This window comes from Saccostrea echinata, unplaced genomic scaffold (genome assembly GCF_033153115.1).
Source record: "Saccostrea echinata isolate AGI-Se365-2 ecotype Australia unplaced genomic scaffold, CSIRO_AGI_Sech_v1 ptg000009l, whole genome shotgun sequence".
Taxonomy (NCBI): Eukaryota; Metazoa; Mollusca; class Bivalvia; order Ostreida; family Ostreidae; genus Saccostrea; species Saccostrea echinata.
The window spans coordinates 10,383,565-10,409,898 of NW_026889758.1; the positions used below are offsets into that span (position 1 = coordinate 10,383,565).

The following is a 26,334-nucleotide window of genomic DNA, read 5'->3' on the forward strand; positions in this document are numbered from 1 at the left end:
TTCAATTTGTTAAAATCAATCAATTTACAGCTGCGACTTAGTAATGTAAGTTTCCATATATTGCAGTGTCTTTTGTATTACATAGACATTATACTTAGAATCACATTAGTTAACGTCAGCACAGGCTGAATAAATAATTAGACTTTTGAGCATGTAGAGTCGATTAACAAATACACATACACATGTATTAAATTATTATTAACAAATTGCAATAAATAAAATGGCTCTGCTCTTCAGACTTCCCTGTAAAACACCAAACTAGTAATGAACTCTAAACACGCACTGACGGCTCATCTATATGAAATATTGGAAAGTTAAATTGGAGTCTCGCATCTGTCTGGCGTACTCTTTGTCGAATTTTTCGTTTTCTTTTTCGGAGAACCAGTTTTTCCAGTCACCCACGTCACCTTTAAATAAAGACAATGTTAAAAAAGATAGCAAATCCTTGGCTACAATCCATAATGTTACATTGTAAAACCACCCTTCCTTCTCTGTTGAATGTGAATACATATAATATCTATACATTGCAGTTTAATACGCGCCTTTGATCACCCCCGCTTCCCCTTTCTATTTTACGTACCGTACAAAGGTTACAAGAATTGCTCAAAGAAAATCTTTAAAAATTTCAGGCTCCCATAAACATATAGAAATAATTCACGTTTTAAGCCCCCCTATTGAAGATTCAGGGGTATATAGTTTTTGACCTGTCCGTCCGTCTGTCTAGCTGTTTGTCTGTTTATCTGTTTGTCCGCAAAAACTTTAACATTGCTCATAACTTTTGATTGGTTGGAGCTACGGCTTTCATATTTCATATGTGTATTCCTTGTAACAAGTCCTTTCTTTGGATACCATCATATCTGACCTTGACCTTAGAGTTTGACCCAGTTTTACAAAATTTTACCCAACTTTAACCTTGGCCATCACTTCTGAACAGTTGGTGCCAGAGCTTTCATACTTCACATGTGTAATTCTTGTGACAAGACTTTCCTTTAGATACGAACAACTATAGCCCATTGACCTTGACCTTGAGTTTGACCTACCTTTGGAAAACTTTAACTTTGACCATTACTTTTGAACAGTTGGTGCTAGGGCTTTCATACTTCACATATGTAATCCTTGTGACAAGACCTTACTTTGGATACCAACAACTTTGACCCTTTGACCTTGAAGTTTGACCTACTTTTGAAAAACTTTAACCATGGCCATATCTTTTGAACGGTTGGTTCCAGGACTTTCATATTTCACATGTGTATTCCTTGTGAGAAGGCCATTCCTTAGGCACCATTAATTTTGTTGACAATATGACCTTGACCTTGATGTTTGACTTACTTTTGAAAAACTTAAACCTTTTCCATATCTTTTCAATGGTTGTTGCTAGGGCTTTCATATTTCACAGGTATATTCCTCGGGTCAAGACCTTACTTTGGGTACCAACATATTTGATTTGCATTTGAGAAAGTCTATAAGTTTCCATACGGGGGCATCAGTGTTTCACAAACACATTTTTGGGGGAGGGGTGGTTGGTTTAGGGGTTGATTTCTGTTTCGTTTTATTGATATATTTTTTTACTTATCTCTGAGATCAAAAAATACATGTAATTTGAACCACTTCAGGAATCCTTATTTCATTTGATAAGTGGAGTATGTTTTACCTTTCCGGAATATTGGCATCTTCCCGTCGTGTGTGCAGTTCTGCCAGTAAGGTTGGGGGTTCGATTCTTTGCCATTTTTCATATTCTTAAAAGTACATTTCTCTGCTACGAGGTTTATAAACTCGTCCTCATAACTCAGATCCAAAAGGTCTGCAATCTTCCTTACATTTGACTTTAAGTCCTACAAAAAATAATATGTAATATTCCTAGAATTCATTTTTTTTATTGTAGAGAAGAACGATTGATTGACAAAGATCGTCTCTCTCACTGATGCAATCGAAGTGTTCGAAAAAGCTTGATGAATATTGTTGACTTGTTCTTAACCCAGTTCAGTCGGTTACGTAAACGATGTTTTTATCCTGAACATGTTCATTGGGTGAAAAATCAGAGTTAACAGCTGGCCAGATTAATACATTGACATTCCATTGTCTGAGGAAGTCAAAACAAGAACAATACATACAATATCGAATCTTGTGTTGTTTTGTTGTAGTGTGGTTTTGGATGAAGGACATGCTGACAAATTTTGTCTCTGTATCAAATTCCTATTAGTTTCCACCAAGGGTATTCTTTCATGTTCAGTTCATTAATTAAATCACTGTTTTATCCCAAACACAAAATGGAGTTGTACAAATTAAGCCGGTATCTGTGTAGGTGGTTTCTACTTTATGGTACACCTCTAGTTATCGCTGCTATCTAGATCTATGGAAATATGATTTATCGACGTCCATTATTGCATCGTAAAGCGCAGTCGTTGCTTACACAATCTGGTAATGACGTCTCTACAACAGTAAGGGCTGGTCGCTTTATAGATGCCTCCAGTGAATGTCATGTTCCTACATTCTGTTACGAACCATTGACGGTAGCACCACAAACGGCACCAGGGAGATTTAAAAAGTATTCTTATGTTCTCAAAAGTGTTCTGCAATTTTGGTCTGGGGCATTCCAGCTTTCAACTTGCTGATCAATCATAGCGCAAAGCTGAGCAGCTTTATTAAAGCAGATCATCATAAATCAAAGTAAAGGGTTTTTTAGCTCATCTGAGCCGAAGGCTCAAGTGAGCTTTTCTGATCACATTTTGTCCGGCGTCCGTCTGTCTGTCTAGCTGTCCGTCTGCCCGTCTGTCTGTAAACTTTTCACATTTTCGACTTCTTCTCAAGAACCACTGGGCCAACTTCAACCAAATTTGCCACAAAGTATCCTTGGGTGAACGGAATTCAAGTTTGTTCATACAAAGGGCCATGCCATCTTTCAAGGGGGAGATAATTACAAATTAGTGAAAAATTAATAGCATGTTTTAAAAATCTTCTTCTCAAGAACCACTGGGCCAAGAAAGATGAAACTCATGTGGGATCATCCTCAGGTAGTGTAGATTCAAGTTTGTTCAAATGATGACCCCGGGGTAGGGTGGGGTCACAATGGGGTATCAAAGTTTTACATACGAATATATAGGAAAAAATCTTTAAAAATCTTTTTCTCAAGAATAGCAAAGCCATGATTGGTCATATTGATATGGAAGCATCCTCAGGTAGTGTAGATTCAAGTTTGTTCAAGTGATGACACCCGGGGGTAGGGTGGGGTCACAATGGGGGACCAAAGTTTTACATAGGAATATATAGGGACAAGATGTGTTTGTGAAACACTATGCCCCCGTATGGCAGCTTATGTCGAAGGTTAAAGTTTCTCAAATGCAAGTCAAAATCCAGGCCAAAAGATAAAAAATGTTGATACCCAAAGAAAGATCTTGTCTCGAGGAAAACACCTGTGAAATTTGAAAGACCTAGATACAACTGTTCAAAAGTTATGGTGAAGGTTAAAGTTTTTTAAATAAAAGTCAAACGTCAAGGTCAAGGTCAAAGTGGTTGGTATCCAAAGGAAGATCTCGTCACAAGGATTACATATGTGAAGTATGAAAGCCCTAGCACCAACCATTCAAAAGTTATGGCCAAGGTTAAAGTTTTTCAAAAGTAGGTCAAACTCCTAGGTCAAGGTCAAAGGGTCAAAGTGGTTGGTATCCAAAGGAAGGTCTTGTCACAAGGATTACATATGTGAAGTATGAAAGCCCTAGCTCCAACCATTCAAAAGTTATGGCCAAGGTTAAAGTTTTTCAAAAGTAGGTCAAAGTCCAAGGTCAAGGTCAAAAGGTCAAAGTGGTTGGTATCCAAAAGAAGGCCTTGTCACAAAGAATACACATGTGAAGTTTGAAACCCCAAGCTCCAACTGTTCAGAAGTTATGGCCAAGGTTAAAGTCTCATAAAATTTTGCAAAAGTGGGTCAAACTCCAAGGTCAAGGTCAAAAGGTCAAATATGATGGTACCCAAAGAAAGGTCTTGTCACAAGGGATACACATGTGAAATATGAAAGTCATAGCTCCAACCAATCAAAAGTTATGGGCAAGGTTAAAGTTGACAACAGAAAGACAGACAAACAGACAAACAGATAAACAGACAAACAGACAGACAGGACAAAAACAATATACCCCCGGGATCTTTCGATCCGGGGGCATAAAAAACTTGAAAAATCTTTTTCTCAAGAACAGCAAAGATTTGTTAAGTCATATTGATATGGAAGCATTTTCAGATAGTGTAGATTCAACTTTGTTTGAATCATGACCCTCCAGGTTAGGGTGGGGTCACAATGGGGGATCAAAGTTTTACATAGGAATATATAAGAAAAATCTTTTCAAGAACAGAAAAGCCATGATTAGTCATATTGGACGCATCCTCAGGTAGAGTAAATTTTGTTCAAATGATGACCCCCAGTGGGGGGGGGGGGTTGGAGGGGCCACAATGGGGGATCAAATTTTTAACGAGGAATATTATATATAGGGAAAAATCTTTAAAAATCTTCTGCTCAAGAACAACAAAGCCATTTGTTATATTGATATGGAGGCATCCTCAGGTAGTTTAAAATTCAAGCCCCCCCCCCCCCCCCCATTTAAACTTTTCAATACTGAACTGATTTGTTCTTTTTCATAGCCAATGTGTTTAGGTGAGCGATGTGGCCCATGGGCCTCTTGTTTAGTATCAAATCATTTAATGACATATTAAAGTAATAAACTCGGTACTAAAAACACAAAATGGTCACAAAAGTGTCGAAATTCTAATGCAAATTCAACAAGCATCTTTGAGTATAGTAAAATTCAATATTAATAATTACATCAAATCGATAATCTTAGCAAAGACCTAGGTTCACTTTATGCATTAAGGACATACGCAACGTACCTTACCTACTGATAATTTTTCAAGATATTTTTAATTTAAGATTATAGTGCCATCAGCTGTTCGTAGACAAAAAATCAGCATGCATTACCAGGGGTTTTGAAAAGATAACAATTGATGAAAATTCTTGTATAATTCAAAGAAAAATATTCAAAAATTACTAAACATATATTCTAAATGTTTTGTGTATCCAAACTTGTTTTAGAAGAAGTGTACAATACCATGTATAGACATTAAAATGTAGCACACAGTTCCTCAAGGGTAAAGGAACTCTTCAACTCCAGGGAAAAAGACAATAAAATTCAAACTTCGTTGCGTATGTCCTTAAATGGCCCTGCCTACTTGGTACTTTTTATTGCTTTCTGAAATAGGACATGAGGTCTTGAGCAATTGATTGGTATATATAGCACATACTGATTATTTTTCAGGGCTGTGAGGCAGATAATCGCGTGTTCTGTGTATTTTTTAATGAATAAATGGCTATTACCCATAAATGGTGTTGTTATGATTTTGAATCAAGATAGTAAATATTTTATGTTCGTTTGAGACTGGGGGTCAAATTAGAACATAAAACAAGTAATTGTGTACGAAACTCATGAAAATGATATCATCAAAAATGTATGCTTGCATTGTTTCATTTGCTTGTTTTGTTGTTTTGTTTGATGTATTTTAACATAAGTGCAAACTAAACAGTCCTGTATTATTTAAATTATAGATCTTAATTACTATAATTGTCTTTATTTATTCATAAGATTCTTGGTTCTTAAATGAAATTCAAATATCTGTATCTGCAAAAAAAATCAGGAAATATTTTAAGTTCAATGAAAGGTTTGACCGTCTGCTTTTATGTCTAGACTAAAATCAGCTTGTTCACCTTATGTCTTCGTACAAATCTAGAATTACGACGTTCTATTGGCTATCTATCCATATGTATAATGTTCTCGGGTATGCCAAAAAGAATTAGCAGTAGGAAAAATCCGATATTTCGTCCTTGCAGTAAGATTATGCTTCTAAAATGTGCTAGACTGTTGATAAAGTTATTGTTTTTTTAATTCCCTGTATAGATCAGATCAGATAACTTACTGGTCAGCAGAAAAAAAGCTCAAATAAAGCTTCCTAGTCAATAAAGGACATTACAAATTAATGATATGACGAAAGATTGAATTGTTCTTTTTTTTCCACAAAAAGGGGTGCACACACACACTGTTCTTTTTAAATGTCTACGTGATTTGGGGAAAAAATAATCATCTTTAGTAATTTTGAATAATTTCGTAGAATAACTTGTACAAGGGAAGAGCTGCCAATGTGACAGCAAATCAGGTTTTCTTTTGTGTGAACAATACGGGTATTTTTTACAGGAATTATTAAAAAAAAAGTTTATACGTGTATTCTGAAAACTGTAAGCCTTGACATCCCCCAATACCGATGTACCCTATGAAGATATTTTGCATTTAGATCATGAACTTGTATTTTTTCTCATAAATCATCAAAAAATCAAAATCCAAGTACTATGTCTATTTCTGATAGATGTACAATTGATCTGCAAAAAAAAAAAAGAACTTCATATCGTGAACAAAAGACCCATGGGCCACAACGCTCACCTGAGAAACCTTGGCCCGGCAGTTCTTCACCAGATTTTCCCCCTTGTAACACGTATTGCGGCCCCATCCTACCACCAGGAGTCATGATTTCAATAATTTAGAATCTACACTACCCCAGGATGCTTCCATAAAAGTTTCAGCTTTTCTGGCCCAGTGGTTCTTGAGAAGATTTTTAAAGATTTTTCCATTATAATTCATTGTAAAACTTTGATTCCCTATTGTGGTTCCACCCTACCCCCGGAGGTCATGATTTGAACAATTAAGAATCTACACTACATCAGGATGCTTCCATATCAGTTTTCAGCTTTTCTGGTCCAGTGGTTCTTGAGAAGAAAATATTTAAAGATTTTTCCTATATGTTTCAATGTGAAACTTTGATGTCTTATTGTGGCCCCCATCCTACCCCTGGGGTGTAATTATTTGAACAATTTAGAATCTACACTACCCCAGGATGCTTCCATATAAGTTTCAGCTTTTCTGGCCCAGTGGTTCTTGAGAAGAAGATTTTTAAAGATTATTCCTATATATTTCAATGAAAAAAATTTGATTCCCTATTGTGGCCCCACCCTACCCCCGGGTGTCATGATTTAAACAATTTAGAATTTACACTACATCAGGAAGCCTCCATGTAAGTTTTCAGCTTTTCTAGTCCAGTGGTTCTTGAGAAGAAAATATTTAAAGATTTTCTTATGTATTTCAATTAAAAATTTGTTTCCCTATTGTGGCCCCATTCTTCCCCTGGGGGTCAATATTTGAACAAGTTAGAATTGACACTTCCCCAGGATGTTTCCATGTAAGTTTCAGCTTTTCTGGCCCAATGCTTCTTGAGAAGAAGATTTTTTAATGACTCCATCCTATTTTTGTCTTTTCTTGATTATCTCCCCTTGTAAGGGGGCTTGATCCTTCATTTTAACAATTTAAACTTCCCTTACACAAGGATGCTTTGAACCAACTTTGGTTAAAATTGTCCCAGTGGTTCTTGAGAAGAAGTTGAAAATGTGAAAATTTTACAGACGGGCGGACGACGGACAACAGGTGATCAGAAAAGCTCACTTGAGCTTCGAGCTTTCAGCTCAGGTGAGCTAAAAATGTAGGATGAGTTATCCGGCCAAATAGTGCACCCTTAAGTATTATTTTACAAAGAACAAAATACATATACTATGCATATGTACATTTCTGATAAATGTATAATTGACCTGCAAAATAAGAACTTTTTATCTTGAAAACTGTAGAAAGAGTTGACGGGACAAATGATTTCCCTTTCTGCAATATTTTGCAAAAAAAAAAAAAAAAAAAAAAAATGATAAAGTTCAACAGCTGGTATTTTTCTCATAAATAATCAAAATCATAATCCAAGAACTATGCACATCTCTGATATATGTTCAATTGATCTGCAAATTATATAAAAAAGTTTCTATTTTGGAAAGTTTTGGAGGAGTTATCCGGACAACTGATGTACCCTTTTGGCAGGCGCCCGCCTGCCATTTTGACTATTTCAAGAACCGGATTTTTCCTACAAAAATCCCAGTTAAAAATGGTTTTAAGCCCCAGAGAAGGCAAAATGTCCGCGTAACACATAAATTTTCGAAACCTTATGCGTTTTTAACAACAGAGATTGTTCAGTCTGTTAACATGACCAATCTGTAGTTTTGTTTGTTTCCTGAACTGAATACAACAGGCACTGCTTTCATTTAATTATATAATCATGTCGTATATATATAATCCCAGTGTTTTTCCACAATAGAAAAGGGATAGATATGTGATGAATATATATACAAGAGTCAATGAATCTTATAAATAAAATGAAATTCGAAACAACAAATGAAAAACTGACCTTCTTTAAATCTTCAAAATGTAAGTGTAAAATACGACAGCCCCTGTTTTCTTGTCGCATAGTTCTCTCCCATTCTTTGACAAAGTCGAACCAATTTCCAAAGGCAACTTTATGAGAAAAAAAGTATATTTATTAAAATGAACTTTAGAATTAATAGCATTCTGATTGCTCTTAATGGCTCCATCTTTTTTTTAAATTAAATGAGGAGAGTCAGCGTTGCGAATTTTTCTTTAAAGAAAATCTATTTCAAGGAATTAATGTTCTCCACTTAAGACTCAAGCTTTTCACCTCAAAATCAATAAGACCGATAAATTAGTTATAGTCAATATTGAAGTGAATCAAGAAACCTTTTTATACGATACATGAATTTGTGACCCTGGCCTTTCATCATTTGGCCTCAAAATTTATTATTGTCTTTCAAAGCCATCACCTAAAATTTCGTTGTAAAAGCTCAAGAGAACTGAAATTATCATATAGAAACCATTTTATGCAATAAATGAATTCCTGACCTTGACCTTTGGACCTAAAAATCACTCGGGGTCTTCCTTACGTCATGGGCTATTATGATACATAATTTCATTGCAAAAGCTAAAGAAAATTTGAAGATATTCAGAAACTAAATTGTACTACATACCTTTTTTTTTACTTTAACCTTTGACCTCAAAATCAGAAATGGTTAAGAGGGGTCTTCATGAAGTCATGGGGAGATATAATCTAAACTTTCATAGCAAAACCTCACAGAGAGCTAAGTTACCAACTGGGAACCATTTTATGCATTATATCAATTTGTAACCTTGACCTTTGACTTTGGGCCTCAAAATCAATTTTAGGGGTTTTCTTTAAATCACAGGAAGCTGCAATATGAAATACCATTGCAAAAGCTCAAAGAGAACTAAGATTGTCATCTGGAAGCCCTTTTATGCAATATATCAATCAATAGAGGTCTTCTTTAAATCATTGGGAGTTATGTTACAGAATTTCATGGAAAAGGCTAAAGGACTTTTAGAGAGTATTCGGAAATTAAATTGTTACAGACAAACAGACTAACGGATTGATGAAAAGACCCGAATTAATATTTCACGCTTTTAGTGGTAGTGTCATCTGGAAACCGTTTTATGCAATATTTCAGATTGTGACCTTGACCTTTGGCTTTTTTTTTTACCTCAAAATCAATAGAGATTTTCTTTAAGTCATAGGGAGTTATGACCAATAAAATGCAAATTGTTATTAGATTTGTAAAAATATTTAAGAATTCACTTACATTTTTAAGTTGGAGTTGCAAGCAACATTTTGCTTTTATAGAATAAACGAATTTCTGGATAAACGAACATGTTTTGGCATTTTAAAATTCCAAACTTACATTTATCGCTGAAGAAAATGCACTGTAACAAGGCGTGGAAAGACCCAGTAAAACTGCTGTACATGAATGTCAGCTTCTTTACCATGTTATACAAAGATACAGCCGTGTCTTTCGGATTCCTAGACACGTGAATTATACGTCCATGTTTTTTCAATTCCTTTGGAAGGTATCGGTAGGGCAGATGTGACTGAAAGTAGAAAGGGTTCATCGAAATAAGTGATATGCACGATATCCTTGTTATTTGGTAGTTCTTAAAGCATTTAAAATTATTTAATTAATCAAATTATGAATTGCAACACTGCAATACCTGCAATATTCTGGGAGATGGCAACTTTTCTAAGCAACTGCTCTCGTAAAAATCCAGGGAATATAGGGGATCATTTGTGTACTCGGCTTTTCCACGAAGCAGCATCGATACAATTTCTCTTACCCAGTGAGTACCTGAAATCAGACAGGAATTTATCACTGGTAGAGTACATTTATAATACATTTTTTCTGTGCATCATCTCTTTATAGTTATTGATACGTGTGCATGTATCTACAGATAATCATCAACCCAATAGCTGTTTCCTAGAATAAGGATTGGGGATGTCTTAATAAAGCACAACATTTACAATCAGTGTAATTTTCTTTTTAAAATCCATTGGAAATCTGCAACATTCAATATCCTATAACACACGAAACCTTGGATGCCGTCTGTCCTATAACAGCACCTGTCCGTGCCGACAAATTATCATATCGCGCTAACGCGATTCAATTTCTCGGCACGGCCCCGTCGACATCCAAATACAAGAATTCAATGGTTATAAAGAACTACAGTGTTGACAAATTCTTATATGTGGTGGAATTTTCTTATATCTATACCTATTTCAGTGATTAGTCAATGTCATGAAATTATATAACTCGTAAAACTTTTTCGATAATCAACATTAATTAAACACAAATAACCATACATTTGAAGTGAATATTTAAAATTAACAGTATAGTAAGTTTTAAAATTGTGTCCTGATCTATTTCTGCACTCCTGCAGAATTTTAAAAGTGCTGACTTAAGTAGAGTATGACTATGATTTTTGAAAGTTTTAGCTGATGTCCTTTTCATAATTTTTATTAAATCTCGAGAATCTTATCCATAATAAAACTTACAAAACTAAACCAGGAGGGAGTGTTTTAATCGTGTAGAGGCTTGGATGTCGAATATGCATTAAAATTAATCTTATTATCCGAAGATTCTAGACAATATAATAAAATATGATAACATAGATACAATATAATAAGAACATTGTGTGTGAAATTGATAAAGGCATTATTTGAAACGCAAATGCAGTGTTCTGGTGGGATTGAATTATTCTTATATCTTCCTAGCTTTATGATAAGGTGTTTATATTGATGGACTAGTATATGCAATAGGTTCATATTTCTCGGTTAAACCTACTTTAGTATGTGTGGATATAAAATGCGCTATTACTACAAACAAAATATGCCTGACTTTGTAAAAATATGGCGCATTTACAGAATTGCAGAATTGTGTAACTTAATTTTTCTGAGATGAGTTGTAAAGAATTTCACAGATTATGTAATTTGGTACAAAATGGTAACTCATCATCAATGAGAGCACTAGTACTCTCTCTCTCTCTCTCTCTCTCTCTCTCTCTCTCTCTCTCTCTCTCTCTCGTGTGTATCGAGTTTTATTAAATCGCATTTAATTTTGGATAAGAGTGACCCCACATCCGCCGATATACACACAAGTCTCTAGAACTAGCATTATAGTTCAAGCAGAGAAAAAAAAACTTCCAAGGACAGTAAAACCGTGAGACATAATATTTATCATAAAAATAACAATCAATATTCAGTTAGGTGAGTTTATACTTTTTATTTGGTCTACAACCAGTGGAGCTAACCTCACAAGGGATAGTCTAGTCAATAACAACAGCTAGGTACGTTTATAATGTGATTGTTTTATTTGTGTAGATTCTCTTGAACATTTTTTTTTTCTTATTTAGGTTTTAAGACGTTTAAGGAGATGGGCGAACATAGCGTGCAGAAAGCCTATAGCTTCAGAAATATAAAAATCATGTTCAATTTGTGAATTTAATATTTAGAGTAAAGTTCTCATTATTGAAATTTATGCAATTGTGATAAACAAAACTTTTCTGAGGAAAATTTTCTCGGCAAAATTTATTCTTTTATTAAAAAAAAATAATGTGGTATTCGTGGGGTTCGAACCCTAGCAATAAAAATCCTGAGAATCATTTTCTTTCGAGACTAGCACGCTAACCACTAGACTACACAAGTCCTGACGAACAGTGGCATTTAAATCATGTTTGTGATATGACCCTTGACTTAATGGACTTCAAGTATTTCTCGAAAAGATGCGAATGTTATGTCATAAAAGTATATTTTTAAGGTATAGTGGGTCATTGCTCCATATTTTTGGTAAGCAAAAAATGTATATTTTTATGCAAACTTTGAGGATTAACTTTCAAAAAGGTGGAGCGAAGACCCACTCATATCGAAAAATAGTGTTATAGTATGCGAAAATGACTCTTTTTGCCCGCTTTAGTATGTGTCTAATATTTCACAGGCAAATAATTTCAAACTTTGAGGGATTTTTTCAAATTGTAGAGATTTTACATAAAGTATATTTTAATGTTAGACGAAATATCAAGGAAAATTTTGATATAATAGAAATTAAATTTTTCATCTTCATGTTTGTCACGCTTATCGCTCGTCATGTTCACCCATCTCCTTTGTTATAAATAAATCATTGGAGGATGAGAACGCTTCTGAGTGATCGTAGTCCTAAAATATTTAGAGCGAAAACCTGCGTTGGTTGAAAAATAGATTTATAAAGATTTGAAAAAAAAATTTACCGTGTTTAGTAAATTAAATCAAATATTAAGCGAATATGATCATTACGTGCATGTACTTAATGCATAATCAGTATGCCAATCATGAGGTAATGACCTTATTCTGGTTATAATGTGGTTTTTGATTGGATAGAAAAATATATAGTATAAATTGGGTTGCCTACGTTCACAGTGATTTGCGTTAAAAACGTATCCGCCTGACGTTACATTTAAATTTTGTAGAATTAATATTTGAAGTCATTTTTAAGGGCAATGATCTTTTTTCTAACACTTAATGAATGAAAATGAATTTCATAGCTACCCAATTTATAGTTTTATACGGTATAAACAGCGTTGGAAAAGTTTACGCTTTTCATAAACTCTTTATTTCAATAATAAATTTAATTCCGATATATCATCATATAATAAGAAGTGATGACGTATTGCTGAGGATTGATTGTATATTGTTTATGTCCCATTTGAGAATTGTTCACTCATATAGGGACGTCACAGTATGCAGGTGAAGGGCTTCAAATTTAGACCTATAATCGGCACTCAGGGCCATTGAGCAGTGAGGCTTCTTTATCGTGCCAACGCCTACCGTGACACGGGATCTCGGTTTTTACAGTCTCATCCTATAGACCCGTGACTTTTACTTCCAGTGCCGGGCGCTTGGCGAGGAACAATCACTACCTGTGTTAACGTCTTAGGTTTGACCGTTGTCTTCCATTACGCTATGTATGTAGAAGCGTAGAGGGACGACAACTCTGGATAGAGAAAGAGGTCTGACGTTTTTATATCGTATAATGCAACGTTTACACAGAGAGTTTAAAATGCAGTTAATTAATGCGAAGTAAAATAATGCAAATTCAACTGCGTTCACAAGACAGCTAATACGAAATAAACTAATGCAAATTTTAAAAATTTTATTTCTAAAGGAAAGCTATTCTGTAAGTCTATTATGAATTCATTTGCAAATCACGTCACCTTATGTAGAGCAGATTCATTTGACATAATTTCAGTGTGTCTGTATTCACTTTAGTGATAAAGATAATTTTCCTTTGTATATGTACCTATATTTGACAACCGACATGTGGCATGTGTGACTTAATTCTATCATTACGCATGCTTTAAAATATAATTAGAACGAATTTGCTTCGTTTAGCGTTCACACAGTGCTAATGCGAAGTAATTTGATGTGCAGTAAATTCATTCGAATTAACTAATTTGCATTAAATTCTTCTTGTGAACGCGATTCAAATTTAATTCGCAATAACTTACGTTTAATTCGAATTATACTCTCTGTGTAAACAGGGCATAAATAACCCTTTCCTGGTTTTAATTTTTACTTACATTTCATTGAAGAAATTATTTTTTACTAGAAGCCCTGACTCTACAAGAATCATATTTTAGACAATAGATGTGTAATAATCGGGAAGAGAGTATTTCACATATAGGATCTCCGATGACTTCTGGTTAGATATGATTTTTATCCAATGAGTCGAACTTTTTCTATCCCTGAGCCTCGATGAAGCAACTCAGAGTATATTAAATAAAAAATGATGAAATATAAACTGAAGAACAGTGAGGTCAATAAATCATCAAATTTACCCTCCATCTAAATCATTCAGTACATTTATTCTAATTAAATTGGAAGATCAGGGGTTTCAATATCTATCGAAATACAAGTATTCCTTTTTAAAGGAAGTGACCGGGAAGTCTAATATTCAGATGTCAAACTTTTCGGAATACGTTAACCAAAAAGAAGGTCACATTGACCTACTTTTTAAAAAAAATGCAGCAACTCATTTTCAAATCTTTACATCTTTGTTACTATGAGGCCTAGGAACATCAAACCTTTTCATGTGAAGCATCTTAAGACCTCAGATTATGTTGACCAAAAGTAGATCATGGTGACCTACTTTTCCGAATTTTTCAGTTATTCATGATTAAACTGTTTTAGATGCATATCATTATTAAATCAATTTTAGCTAAACATTTCACAGTAAGAGAATTAGAATCATGCATCAAGCCTTGTCAGTTGGTCACCTAAGTGCGTTATAGCCCCATGGTTTGCCAATTCAGAAATAGGGTACAGTGACACTCTTGTTCACTTTACCAGTATCAGCGAATCAAGGCCCTTGGACCTCTTATTGGTGACCACTAATGATTTAAAGATCTAGTATCAGTGGAGTAACTTTACATCCTTATATATTTTGTCATTATTTATCATTAGTGGACATTTATTTTTGTTTATTAAAAATCAGGTTATATCATTTTTGTATGACCTGACCGTTCATAAATCATTAAACCATAATTGATCATAATGGTGCTTTATTTCACTGATAGATGCAAATTCGTCAACTAATAGTATACCACAAGTGATTTATATCAATAATGGTTACTAGAGTTTTCAATTTCCAATTCGAAATTCTAAGCGAGTAGTTATAGCCTCCAGTAATTAAATAAACATTTAACAAAAAGTTCCTCCTTCGTAATATTGATTTTTTTGGAGGGGTTGTTTGTTTTCTGTTTTCTGTTGTTTTTTTTTTTTGTTTGTTTGTTTGTTTGTTTGTTTTTTTTTTGTTTTTTTTTTGTATGTTCCCTTTTTCTTTATTTTTATTCGTTTTTTAATAGCGAGACCACTTTAAAAAAAGCGACAATGAGAGAGGATTACAGCGTCATCTCGCTCCATCGCTCTTGCATTCTGGCGCGGTCTCCAGTATTTTCTTGTTCTTTGGTCCGTCATTCTTTCTCATCCTCACTCTTTGTTGGCGAGATAGAGAGAAGGAGGTAGAAAGGCTCAAACATTGCACCTTAGGATAATGTCCTACCGACTTTCCGAAGCGAAAAAAGTACACAAAAACCAACACGTCGGAATAAATATAATGGCACATCATACAACTTGTTTTGAAACCACGACCATGTTCATTGTAAACATTGTGCACATAACGAGTAAGTTCATCTCGTCCTCGACAAGGCTGAGAAAGTAGCGAGAAAGAATGCTATTTTTCAAGGTTTATTTTTAGGGTTACTGCCAGCTTTTAAAATATGTGCAAGATTCTTTTAAGATTCATAAAAACAGAGACAAAAGAAGGAACATAGAGTTTGTTTCACAGGTACTTGTGGACAGGACTCCCCCCCCCCCCCTTCCAATATGCCCCACAGGACAAAAAATATTTTTATGTATTTTTTTCATAAATTATTCTTCTAGTACACATTTACAATGTATTCCATAAGAAAAATCCAAAAAATAACGCAGAATTAACGTTTTACTAAAAAATCATACCCGCGGTATTATAATTTGGAGGAAACATTATGAAATACAAATACGCCGTGGCTTTTTTTTTTTATTTTTATTTTTTACCATTGATGAGATACAGGGAAATGAGGAGACGACAGGTCAAATCATGAAAGCCATACGAAGAGGTTTCTTACATTAAAAAGAAGAAAAAAATATGTTGTTGTTGTTGTTGTTTTTTAAAGAGATGTCTTTTAAAAAATTTCTCAACCTTACATTTATTTACTACTAAAAGTATTTTACGACAATGCGTAATACTATCTCTATATACTCAAGTTGATTTTTCCCCTATTTTCGTATTTGTTTTTCATGATTACACATTTTACTATTGACGTGACGGTGTTCTAAAATATAGTGATAGATGTCGGTCATCTAAATCACCCGTAGATGACCTTAACAAGGGTTACAAAGGTCAGATCATGGTGAACTTTACGGAACATGAAGTCGCGCGTGTTTTCATGGCCTTAGAGGTAGCTGTGGCCGTAGCGGACAGTGGCTGTGTCAAAACAGGGTCTGGGGACACGGGCATGACTCTCTTAATATCCTGACACATTTTTTAAATTCCATTTTGTACACTGATATCATTGCTTGTTTGTCAGTTATAGGATAGAACTGAAATTCTTTTATACCCTTGTAATGAAATTTTAAAAAAATTGACGAACAGACAGATAAAATTGACAAAGGATTCATGGGAACTCAATCAAATGATTCTTGTAAAATAATGTTTATAATGAATGCATGTAAAACATTTGTTATGAAAATGTACTTTTGATATATTTTTTGAAAATGTTTAATAGATAGAAAATAATAAAAACAGAAACACATCAAAGCAGGGGATTTGATAAAATAATCTGACAATCTTACAAGAAAAAAGCCCCCAAAGCTCTTTTTCAGGTTGCAATCATTCATGGGATGAAAATTGTAAGCTTTATGTGATCTAAAATGCATGATTTTATTGTTAATTTTCAAAGTAACCTATAATCAATTTTGAAATAATTATCTGGGTAAAGATCAGTATTAAATTTCATAGCACGATAAACTCTACTCCACCGATTCGATAATTCGATAAATTCGACAAAAAGGACAAGACTAACCTGATTTTGGATATGTGGATAGCAATACATCACTTTCCTGGACTTTGAAGTTGGCGATTTTCTTCAGGTGGTCTTTTACATTTCCGGGAAAAGCATAGGGAAAATTAAAGTTATCGTATCTCTTGACTTTAGTAAGATGATCTGGTTCCACGCTGTATTCACAAATTTCCATCTTTCTTCTCCAGAGTAATTCCTTTTTGTGACATTTGATAAGAATAACTGCTGAAAAAAAATCCAATATTATACTGGCTATCTTGCCTTACATTAAAATTTACTGGTCAGAAATATGTCATCGAGACTTGGCTTTACTCCAATTAAAAATCTTTTGCATAAAATGTATGAATGAAACGTAAAGCTGTCTATAAACAGGTGTGTCTTAACAGGATTCCATGTGCTCATTGGACATAAAAAATGAAAAGGTGGCAAGTGCTCCTTCATTTCAGCCAAGGCGACTACTAGCCTTTTTTTAAGAATGAACAAAGTTCTAATGAATAGAAAATATGAAGGCCATTGAATACAAATGCCTGTGCATAGTCTTGAAGAGAAAACCGAATTAAGAAGTTCTATTGATATTGCATGTTTAATTGATTTTTTTTACTTTGGTCATATCTTCATAATTGTGTTATGGCTTAATTAATCTTCTACTGTTCCGTGTTAAATATCATTCTCACTCAAATAAATAAGACCTTATTTAGTGCTGATAATTCAGATAAACGCTTTTTCTCGTCAATCTATTTTATATCATGAGATAAATTATCAAGTCCGTCGGAACGGCGGTGCATTGAGTAAACAATCGAAAATTTCATTTTAAAAACAAGTAATTTCAATATTTTTCTGTTTAAAGAATGTTGTCAAATTTTGCTTTATTTCATATGTGGAAAAAATGACTTCAAAAATGCACAAGAATCAACCAAATTTGTACCCAATTCTAAAAAAAAAATACCTGACTTAGAGGAGGGGTTCCCTCTCTGACCCTCCCCCTTTCCATACACCTGCCTTGGTTATTCTGTGGATAGCTGGAAGGCCACGATATTGTACGGTTGCTTTAGAAGACCAAAATCTGAAACGATTAAGTTGTACTGTCGAGTTAGTCTTTTTGTGAAAGGGGAGGGTTATAACCTCCACAAATAAAAAAAAAATAGCATTTGAATATTAACATTTTGATTCTTCCCATATGAAACCCTTTTTTCCACAGAGTTATCAAAAGCATATCGTTAATAATTTTTATATTATAGGTAAACAATTTAAAAAAAAAAATGTCAATAAACAAAACACCTTATACATCAACTCCTCTATTCAAGTCTGATAAAAGCGGACATTGAAGAATTCCGAAACCCTACGAATAATATTTCTCAAATTAAAAAGCAAAGGTACTGGACAAGAAATATATATATTGTTTATACCACTTGACTGGATTTGTTCATGTTCGAACAGAACATGAACAGCTCTTAAGAGGAAAATTTTTGTTAAACATTTCTAAAAATATTTTGTGCATGCTTTTTTTTTTTGTGGAGTGTGTATGGGGTGGGGGGTGGGGGTGGGGTTAAATTCAATGAAAATGTAAGTTCTAAAATTTCATATCCTTCTAATATATATATATATATATATATATATATATATATATATATATATATATATATATATATATATATATATATATATATATATATATATATAAGTTCAAATATGGGAGATATCAGTATTAGTATTCCTCTTAATATTTAAAAAACAAAAATTACTTAAAATATGAGAGACAATCAAGGTTTAAAAAATGGTCAATTGTTGTAAATAATTAGGAACATCATGTTTCTGCTTGATGCTCTTTCTCATTTTTTTTTTAAATTAAATAACTTTTGCACTCGGTTTCACACAAACAGAAAGGGTAGCAGGCGTTGCCTATGAAAGCATTGGTCATAGAATTCTCTGCAAAATATTCGTTTTTACCCTTAAAAAAATAAACACCTAGGAATTTGGGTTTTCTCACTTACATGTTGTTTCTCCGCCCACTTCCTCTAAGTACAGGGTCAAAGGGTCATTGGACAACGTTGAACTGGTTGTTAAGTTGTTTAAAGGTATGTCTTGGAAGAGTGTAACGTCGACTGTATAATGATAGTTATACAAAGTGTCGTAGTCACAGGTACTGCTAAAATGGAAAGGTATTTAATGATTGATAATAATATTCAATAGTCGTTGTTTTCACAAGTCATCTCAGGTTAATTGAAAGTTAAGGTCACATCTTCAATAAATCTTAAATGACGTTTGGGTACAAAACAATTTATTTCAATAAAATGTGAAGAAAATCGAATTTGCTGGCATTAGAAACATTTAAAATTATTAATAAAAAGGGTCCAGTCTTTCTCCAAGATCTGGTTATAATTAGAGAAAATTCATATAATTTTAGGTATTCTAAAGCCGCAGTTATTCCTAGACCAAAAACTACAAGGTATGGAAAAGGTTCTTTCAGATATGAGGCAGCAAGGATATGGAATACTCTTCCTAATGATATTCGAAACACAACATCCTTTAATTTATTTAAAAACTATATATCTACTTGGTGTGGAAATCAGACGTGTAAATGTAGTTTATGTAAACACCAGTCCATGCTGCCTATGTCTGAGAAGCCTTTTTAAGTGTTCATCTGTGGTGTCTCTTTTTATTTCTAATATGAATTTGTTTTATATTCTGTTTTATTTTATTTTCCTGTTCTGTGATTGTCCATATGCATGCTAGTCATATGTATAATTACTATCTATGTTGCTTTCCTTGTGTTTTCAGTTTTTCTCTTCTGTCGGTGCTAGTAAATGTGCTATGTGATTGTACTTACTTGTGATAGTCATATATGTCAATGTTATTTGTGCTCCTTTGCTTATTTTAGTTTTTTTTCTTTCCATTAGCATGATCAGTGATAGTAAATGTGTGTTCTGTATTGTGCTTTGTCAGATTCTTTCTTACTTGTGATAGTTATACATGTGCATTACAATTTCTGCTGATATTGCTAGTATATGTGCTTATTTCCTATGGTTTATTTAAATTATGTTTTGTTTTTTTTACTAACTATGTATACTTTTACTAACTTTTATCTATGTAAATTTGTTAAAGTCGGTTAAAGAGCTATCATAGCTCATGTCATTATGTTATATTGTATATATATGCCGACTATAAATAAAATTTACTTGACTTGACTTGACTTAAAGGAGGAAATGGGTGAAATATTTTGACATAGTGTCAAGACATGAATCTTACTGAAATCAAAAAAATCATGGAGGGATTCGGATTAAACACCAAGTTACCGTCCTATCACATGCACGCAATATTCCTTGTACTTATAACCAAACTTCTAACATATGGAGCTAAAGAAAAATTGTGACAAAATAAAACTAGAGTTACTGTAAGCATTGAACTCACAAAATGATACTTCCCTCCCATATGAGTATAAATTCAAAATCTCAAATGTATGTCCGATCGAAATGTAAGATAGGAGGTCAGAATGGCACTATGTTACAAAGATTGCATGAAAATGTCAGTAAATTTTGTGCAGTATTATAGGAGGAGTTGCGGATAAGAGATGGGTACCACCAAGTGTTAAGGGCGGACGGAAGGACAAGTATGGAAATTGAGAGAGGGTGCAACCCTAAATTAAAATTGGTTTCCTGTAATAAAGTACACTGTAAATACCGGCAAAATACACCCCCCCCCCCCCGTTCTTACGGGCCTGCTGTTCTTGAAATATCTGGCTTTATATCTGTAAAGCATTTGTATTTTAAGTATGCGTTTTCTAGACATGAATAAATGATATTTAATTTTAAAATGCGTGTCTACGAGAAAACCATGCAGAATGCTATGAAAGCAAGTTTTTCAAAATTTCTTGAAACTTTGCATACAAAGTGAGATCAAGGTCACTTACTTACTGCGTAAGTTTGGTGACGTCATTTGATTTGTTACCATGGATACAGGGAGAATTAGTTTATCGTCAGCCTATTTCTATACCCAGTAGGGAAAAATAACACCTTTTGTATATATTCTGTTTGTGTATAAAAAAATTCCATAATATCTTCATAACTAATGGATTTAAGGAATTAAAACCTTTGAAAAAAATATTTACAGAATTTTTTTCCACATACCTTTTTGAATGTGAAGAGCTACGAGTGCAAAAAGGTCACGATAATTGTAAGAAATAAAGATATTTGAATAGTCTGCAGAAAAACAGCTATAAAATTCCAAGAAACGCTTCCATTGATTTCATATTTTTAAAAAGTGATTGTTTTTAAATATATTATTTAGTATTATTGGGATTTTGGTTGCAAATTTAAATTAATGGAGTTTTCACTCTTGTAAGTGCAGAACTGCAAGTGCAAAAAGGTCACAATAATTCTAAGGGATATTCTGTAGAAAAAACAGGCATAGAATTTCAAGAGACACTTCAGTGATTATATTTTTTATCAAGAAGTATTTGTTTTAAGATATTTAAGTAAAAATAACAGGCAATTTGGTGGCACATTTGAATTAGTTGATTTTTTCACCTTAGCAAAATTACACTATATCTGGGTAGAAAAGGCATACTGGACTACTGGAGTGATTACATTTTGAACATTAAATCATTTCAGGCACATGACCTTCAATCTTCATGACTGAAATTAGCTTGTATTTATCCAGAATGTCACAAAGATTCATGATTTGAATATTTGTTTAACCAGAAGTCTTTTTCGAGACTGTAGCTCTACTGGTTTGTACTTCTAACAAAGGAAGAGATAAGTAGCAGTTGGACTTGAAACTTTGCAACAGAAATAAATAGAATAATGATCCTTGATTTGGTCTCTTTTCATGGAAATCTGACTAAAACTAAAGGGGGAGTAGATTTTAAAAGAATTTTACAGAAATTTCTATTTTAGTAACCATAGCAACACCGTTCATCAAAATCAAAATCCGATAAAAAAAAATTATGTTTCTCAGTGTACTTTACTTGTGTGCCAAGTAATATTGAAATCAGACCAAAACTGTAGGAGGAGTAGCTTTTGTTGACGGACAGACAGACGACCAACCCCTTACTATCGCATAAGGTCTTCTGGTCTCTAACCAGTAGAGCTAAAAATCATGAGTTTTTGACAAGGCTTAATGTATTATAGCAATGAACTGGCTATACATGTAGCTATGGGGCTCATTTTACAGGATCCCTTAGCATGAAAATGCACATTGCAAAAACTGCAAATACATAAAATTGCAAGTGTAACAGAGAGAGTGTTCAAAAGTGTGAACACATCAGTAAATAAAATCCACTTTTTCACAGTGTTGCCCAAATTTCATACAGTTCTTCATTGCAAAAGTTGTTTTTAAACATGCAAAACATTTTATACAAATGCTGATTTTGTTTGCCCTAAAATTATACAAATGAATGAACAGAACAAAGTTTATGTCTTTTTTAATACCATAAAGTCATAAAAACACAACTAGTATTTAAATGAAATATTTGACAATGCTCAACTAAATTCCTTCAACTGCATTTGAAAAATACCAAATGTATCATGTACATGTACATGTTACTTTTACATAGAAAATTTAAAGACAGCAACATTATAAAAAATTTTATTACTAAGATGATCTCTAATTTTAAATTGTCAAAAAAAAAAAAAAAAAAAAAAAAAAAAAAAAAAAAAAGATTAAAAACTCATTTGAAGCTACTACACTGAAATAAAGCAAAATAATAATATTTGAATTAATATAACAAATAATGGCTATGCTGTTCTTAACAAGATGATTTTTATTGATATATCATTTGTATTCCTTTGAATAACTTTGATCCCCTGTTATGGCCCCCCTATTCTCTGGGGGGGGGGGGGGGGGGGGGTCATGATTTGAACAAAATTTGAGTCTACATTACCTGAGGGTGCTTCCATTTAAATATGACTAATTATGGCTTTGCTGTTCTTGAGAAGAAGATTTTAAAAGGCTTTTTCCTATGTATTCCTATGTAAAACTTTGATCGCCCATTGTGGCCCCACCCTACCCCTGGGGGGAGGGGGGTCATGACTGGAACAAACTTGAATCTTCACTACCTGAGGATGCACCCATATAAAAATGACCAATCATGGCTTTGCTGTTCTTGAGAAGAAGATTTTTACAAATTTTTCCTACGTACATGTATTATATGCAAAACTTTGATCGACCATTCTGGCCCCACCCTACTCCTGGGGGTCATGATTGGAACAAATTTGAACCTACACTACTTGAGGATGCTTCCTTTTAAATATGATCAATCATGGCTTTGCTGTTTCTGAGAAGAAGATTTTTAAAGGCTTTTTCCTATGTATTCCTAAGTAAAACTTTGATCACCCATTGTGGCCCCACCCTACCCCTGGAAGTCATGATTTAAACAAACTTGGATCTACACTACCTGAGGATGCTTCCATATAAGTTTCATATTTTCAAGCACAGTGGTTCTTGACAAGTTTTTAGGTGATGCCATCAATTTTTCACAAATTCATGATTATCTCCCCTTGGAAGAAGGTGTGGCCCTTCATTTGAACAAACTTGAATTCCCTTTACCCAAGGATACTTTGTGGCAAGTTTGGTTGAAATTGGCACAGTGGTTCTTGAGAAGAAGATGAAAATGTGAAAAGTTTACAACCACGACAACCACGACGACAGACAATGGACATATTTCGATCATAAAAAGCTCACTTGAGCCTTCGGCTCAGGTGAGCTAAACTAAAGTTTCATCCTTTTCCTTTGGAATGCCGTCGACAGCTTGAAGCATCACTTCTGTACCTTGGCATGGTGCAACAGGCCCTATTGCTAAATGTACTGACATATGTAAAATATTCCTGAACAGTATTGCAAATAGTCCAATTTCTGAGATACTTGACACTTTAAGGGAAGGTAATCTCCATTTGACAGGATATGCTTTGCATGATTGAACAATTTATGCTGAGATCTTTCATCTTTTGACCAATTTAGATGCACTGATGATATGAATTCAAAATCTGTAAAAGCAATGACAAATTGATGTTTGAATTAAAGTTCATAATTGATATTGCAATAATTATGATAATCAAAGAAGACATTTTAGTACAGTAAATTTTCATTTATACCCAAAAGCAAAAGAGCATGTATTTTGATGTTCTAAATGACATTGGGAATTAGGGAATAATTTCAATTTTACAACAAAGGGACCTTGGCAATGCTAGCCTGAATCACCTTTATTTCCTATTTTGTAAGATATCCAAATGCCTTAAATGGCTAATTGAGTTTAATGCAAACCTGCAAATGATCCAAATATAAAACAAGCTAATTCAGAGAATTGTGGCCCCCACTTATGGAAAAAAATGAGGATGGAAGAACTGGACAAAAAAAAACCATGCAGATGGAAAAAGAAAAAGGTCAACCTTAACCTTTCAGCTTTTGGCCTTAAAGTCAATTGGTGTCTTTTTTTATTAAAGAAATAAATTCAAGACCTCAAAGAGAACCAAAGTTATCACCAGGACATTATTTATTGCAAGATATGAATTTTTCAACTAAACCTTTTAACTTTGAAATCAAAGGGGATTTCTTTAAGTCATTGGGAATTATGATATAAAATTTAACAGAAAAAGCTCAAGGGAAACTAAAGTTATTATTTGAATTTTTTTGTATTGTAGGAATTTCCAACCTTGACCTTTTGACCTCAAATCAATATGGGTCTTCTCTAGGCTGTAAGGAGTTGTGATATGAAATGATATTGCAAAAGCTCAAAGGCTTTAAGAGATATTGTTCCCAAATTAAAGTGTTATAGTACATACATGTACAGACAGAATGACCAATGGACAGACCAATAAACATTTATTGGGGGGTTGGGGGGTTGGCGGCTGTTACCTGCAGGTATTAGGTCATATGTTTTCTGTTATGTCCATGACTTCCTCCATTTTCCTCCACTCTTTGCTCTGTAAAATAATTGAAAAAGCCATGAAGTATATATACCCTTATACATGATTACAGTTAATGCTAAAAATGCTAATGCTGAAACAATTTGAATGAATCATAATTAAATAATTTTAAAGCTCAAAACTTGAACTATATGGACTGGACTTTTCAGTTTATCAGTCACATATTCAGGCATCTTCACCATTTGCACCTATCTTGACGTAAATTGTTCTTTGTGATTTTGTTTATCAATAATGTGAATGAGCAGTTACATGTATATTATCATGATTATAGTAACTTGTATGTATACATTATAAAATGTTAACCACATGTACAAACTCTGGTTCATGTCATTGAACTGCATGATAACAATGTCCACTTAGTTACATTTTTCAGTGTGGAAATGAAACATATTTGTTAATTTTATTTTTTGAGATATTAAACATTGACATTATCTTTATTATTATGTAGTACCTTAAAAATATTATATTATATTACAGTAAGTGATCACCTGTTTGGTTTGATTCAATTGTTGCTTTGTCAATAGGAACACATTTCTGCTAAAGAATAAACATTAATTTTAATATTAACTATACAATACTTAATAATCCTCATAGTTACATGGATACTTATAACCAGTTATGTACACATAAAATGAAACAGAAATCACACTTGAGATTTTATTTTTAGAACTAATTCAAAATAATATGCAATTGAAATTTTATTTCCAAACAGGATTGGATCATTTACATGTGAAATCTATCAATATTATGAAACTATTGAGTGTAAAATCCATTCATCAACATTTACTGTAGAATCCTTAATATATGTGAGTACTAAATATACTAGAATGAGAACAAGAATTAACAAGTGGACTGCTGCTCAAGAGTTTTCACTTTTTACATGTATTTCAGCTATAACATAATAAAAGCAGGTAATTTTGCTTCATAAGTGAAACTTGATGTATAAGCTACTGAGTAAATTTTAGAAATAATTTGATAAAACTTTTACATATAATTATAAACACACAGTATATGTATATGTACCTTTAAGCTCTTCCTTCAGCTTTACTTCCATACTGATTTTTTAATGTGTGTTTCTATACATCTTTTCCATATACCTGTAACAATTAGGAATCAAATTAGTTGATAGATATAAATCATTATAGATTGGACATGTAAGTTGTATAAACTTGATATCAATAGGTTTTCACAAACTATAAAGACAAAGTCAGTAAATATTTCCAATTATGATATCACTTTGTGATATTATATTTACATGTATAGGGTTGTCCTTAAGACCTGTGGGACTGGGGAATTTCTTCACCTATAATGACATAATTCCCCAATTACTCTGGTATTGCCCTCTCAACCCTCACTAAGGGGAGGAACCCCCAACATGCTTTTTTTTTTTTTTTTAAATCTGTTTCATTTCTTATTGACAACCCAAATATCATGTACAGTGTCTCTCTGAAAACTTTAAGGTCAGAAATTAAGTTAATTTCAATGGTTTAGCAAAATTCCTTAAGTTTTTA

General features: G+C 33.4%; 1 protein-coding gene across 1 annotated transcript; it reads right to left on the bottom strand.

Annotated features, from left to right (window-relative positions):
• Nucleotides 1-294: 294 nt before the first annotated feature.
• LOC133181761 (sulfotransferase 1A1-like) lies at nt 295-17,125 on the bottom strand. Its single transcript, XM_061316347.1, has 6 exons — nt 16,908-17,125; nt 9,972-10,105; nt 9,665-9,851; nt 8,305-8,411; nt 1,652-1,832; nt 295-407 (listed from the first exon to the last, which is right to left on the bottom strand). Exons 1-6 carry the CDS (start codon nt 17,077-17,079, stop codon nt 295-297), a joined length of 894 nt encoding a protein of 297 aa, XP_061172331.1. The 5' UTR covers nt 17,080-17,125.
• Between the last annotated feature and the right edge of the window lie 9,209 nt (nt 17,126-26,334).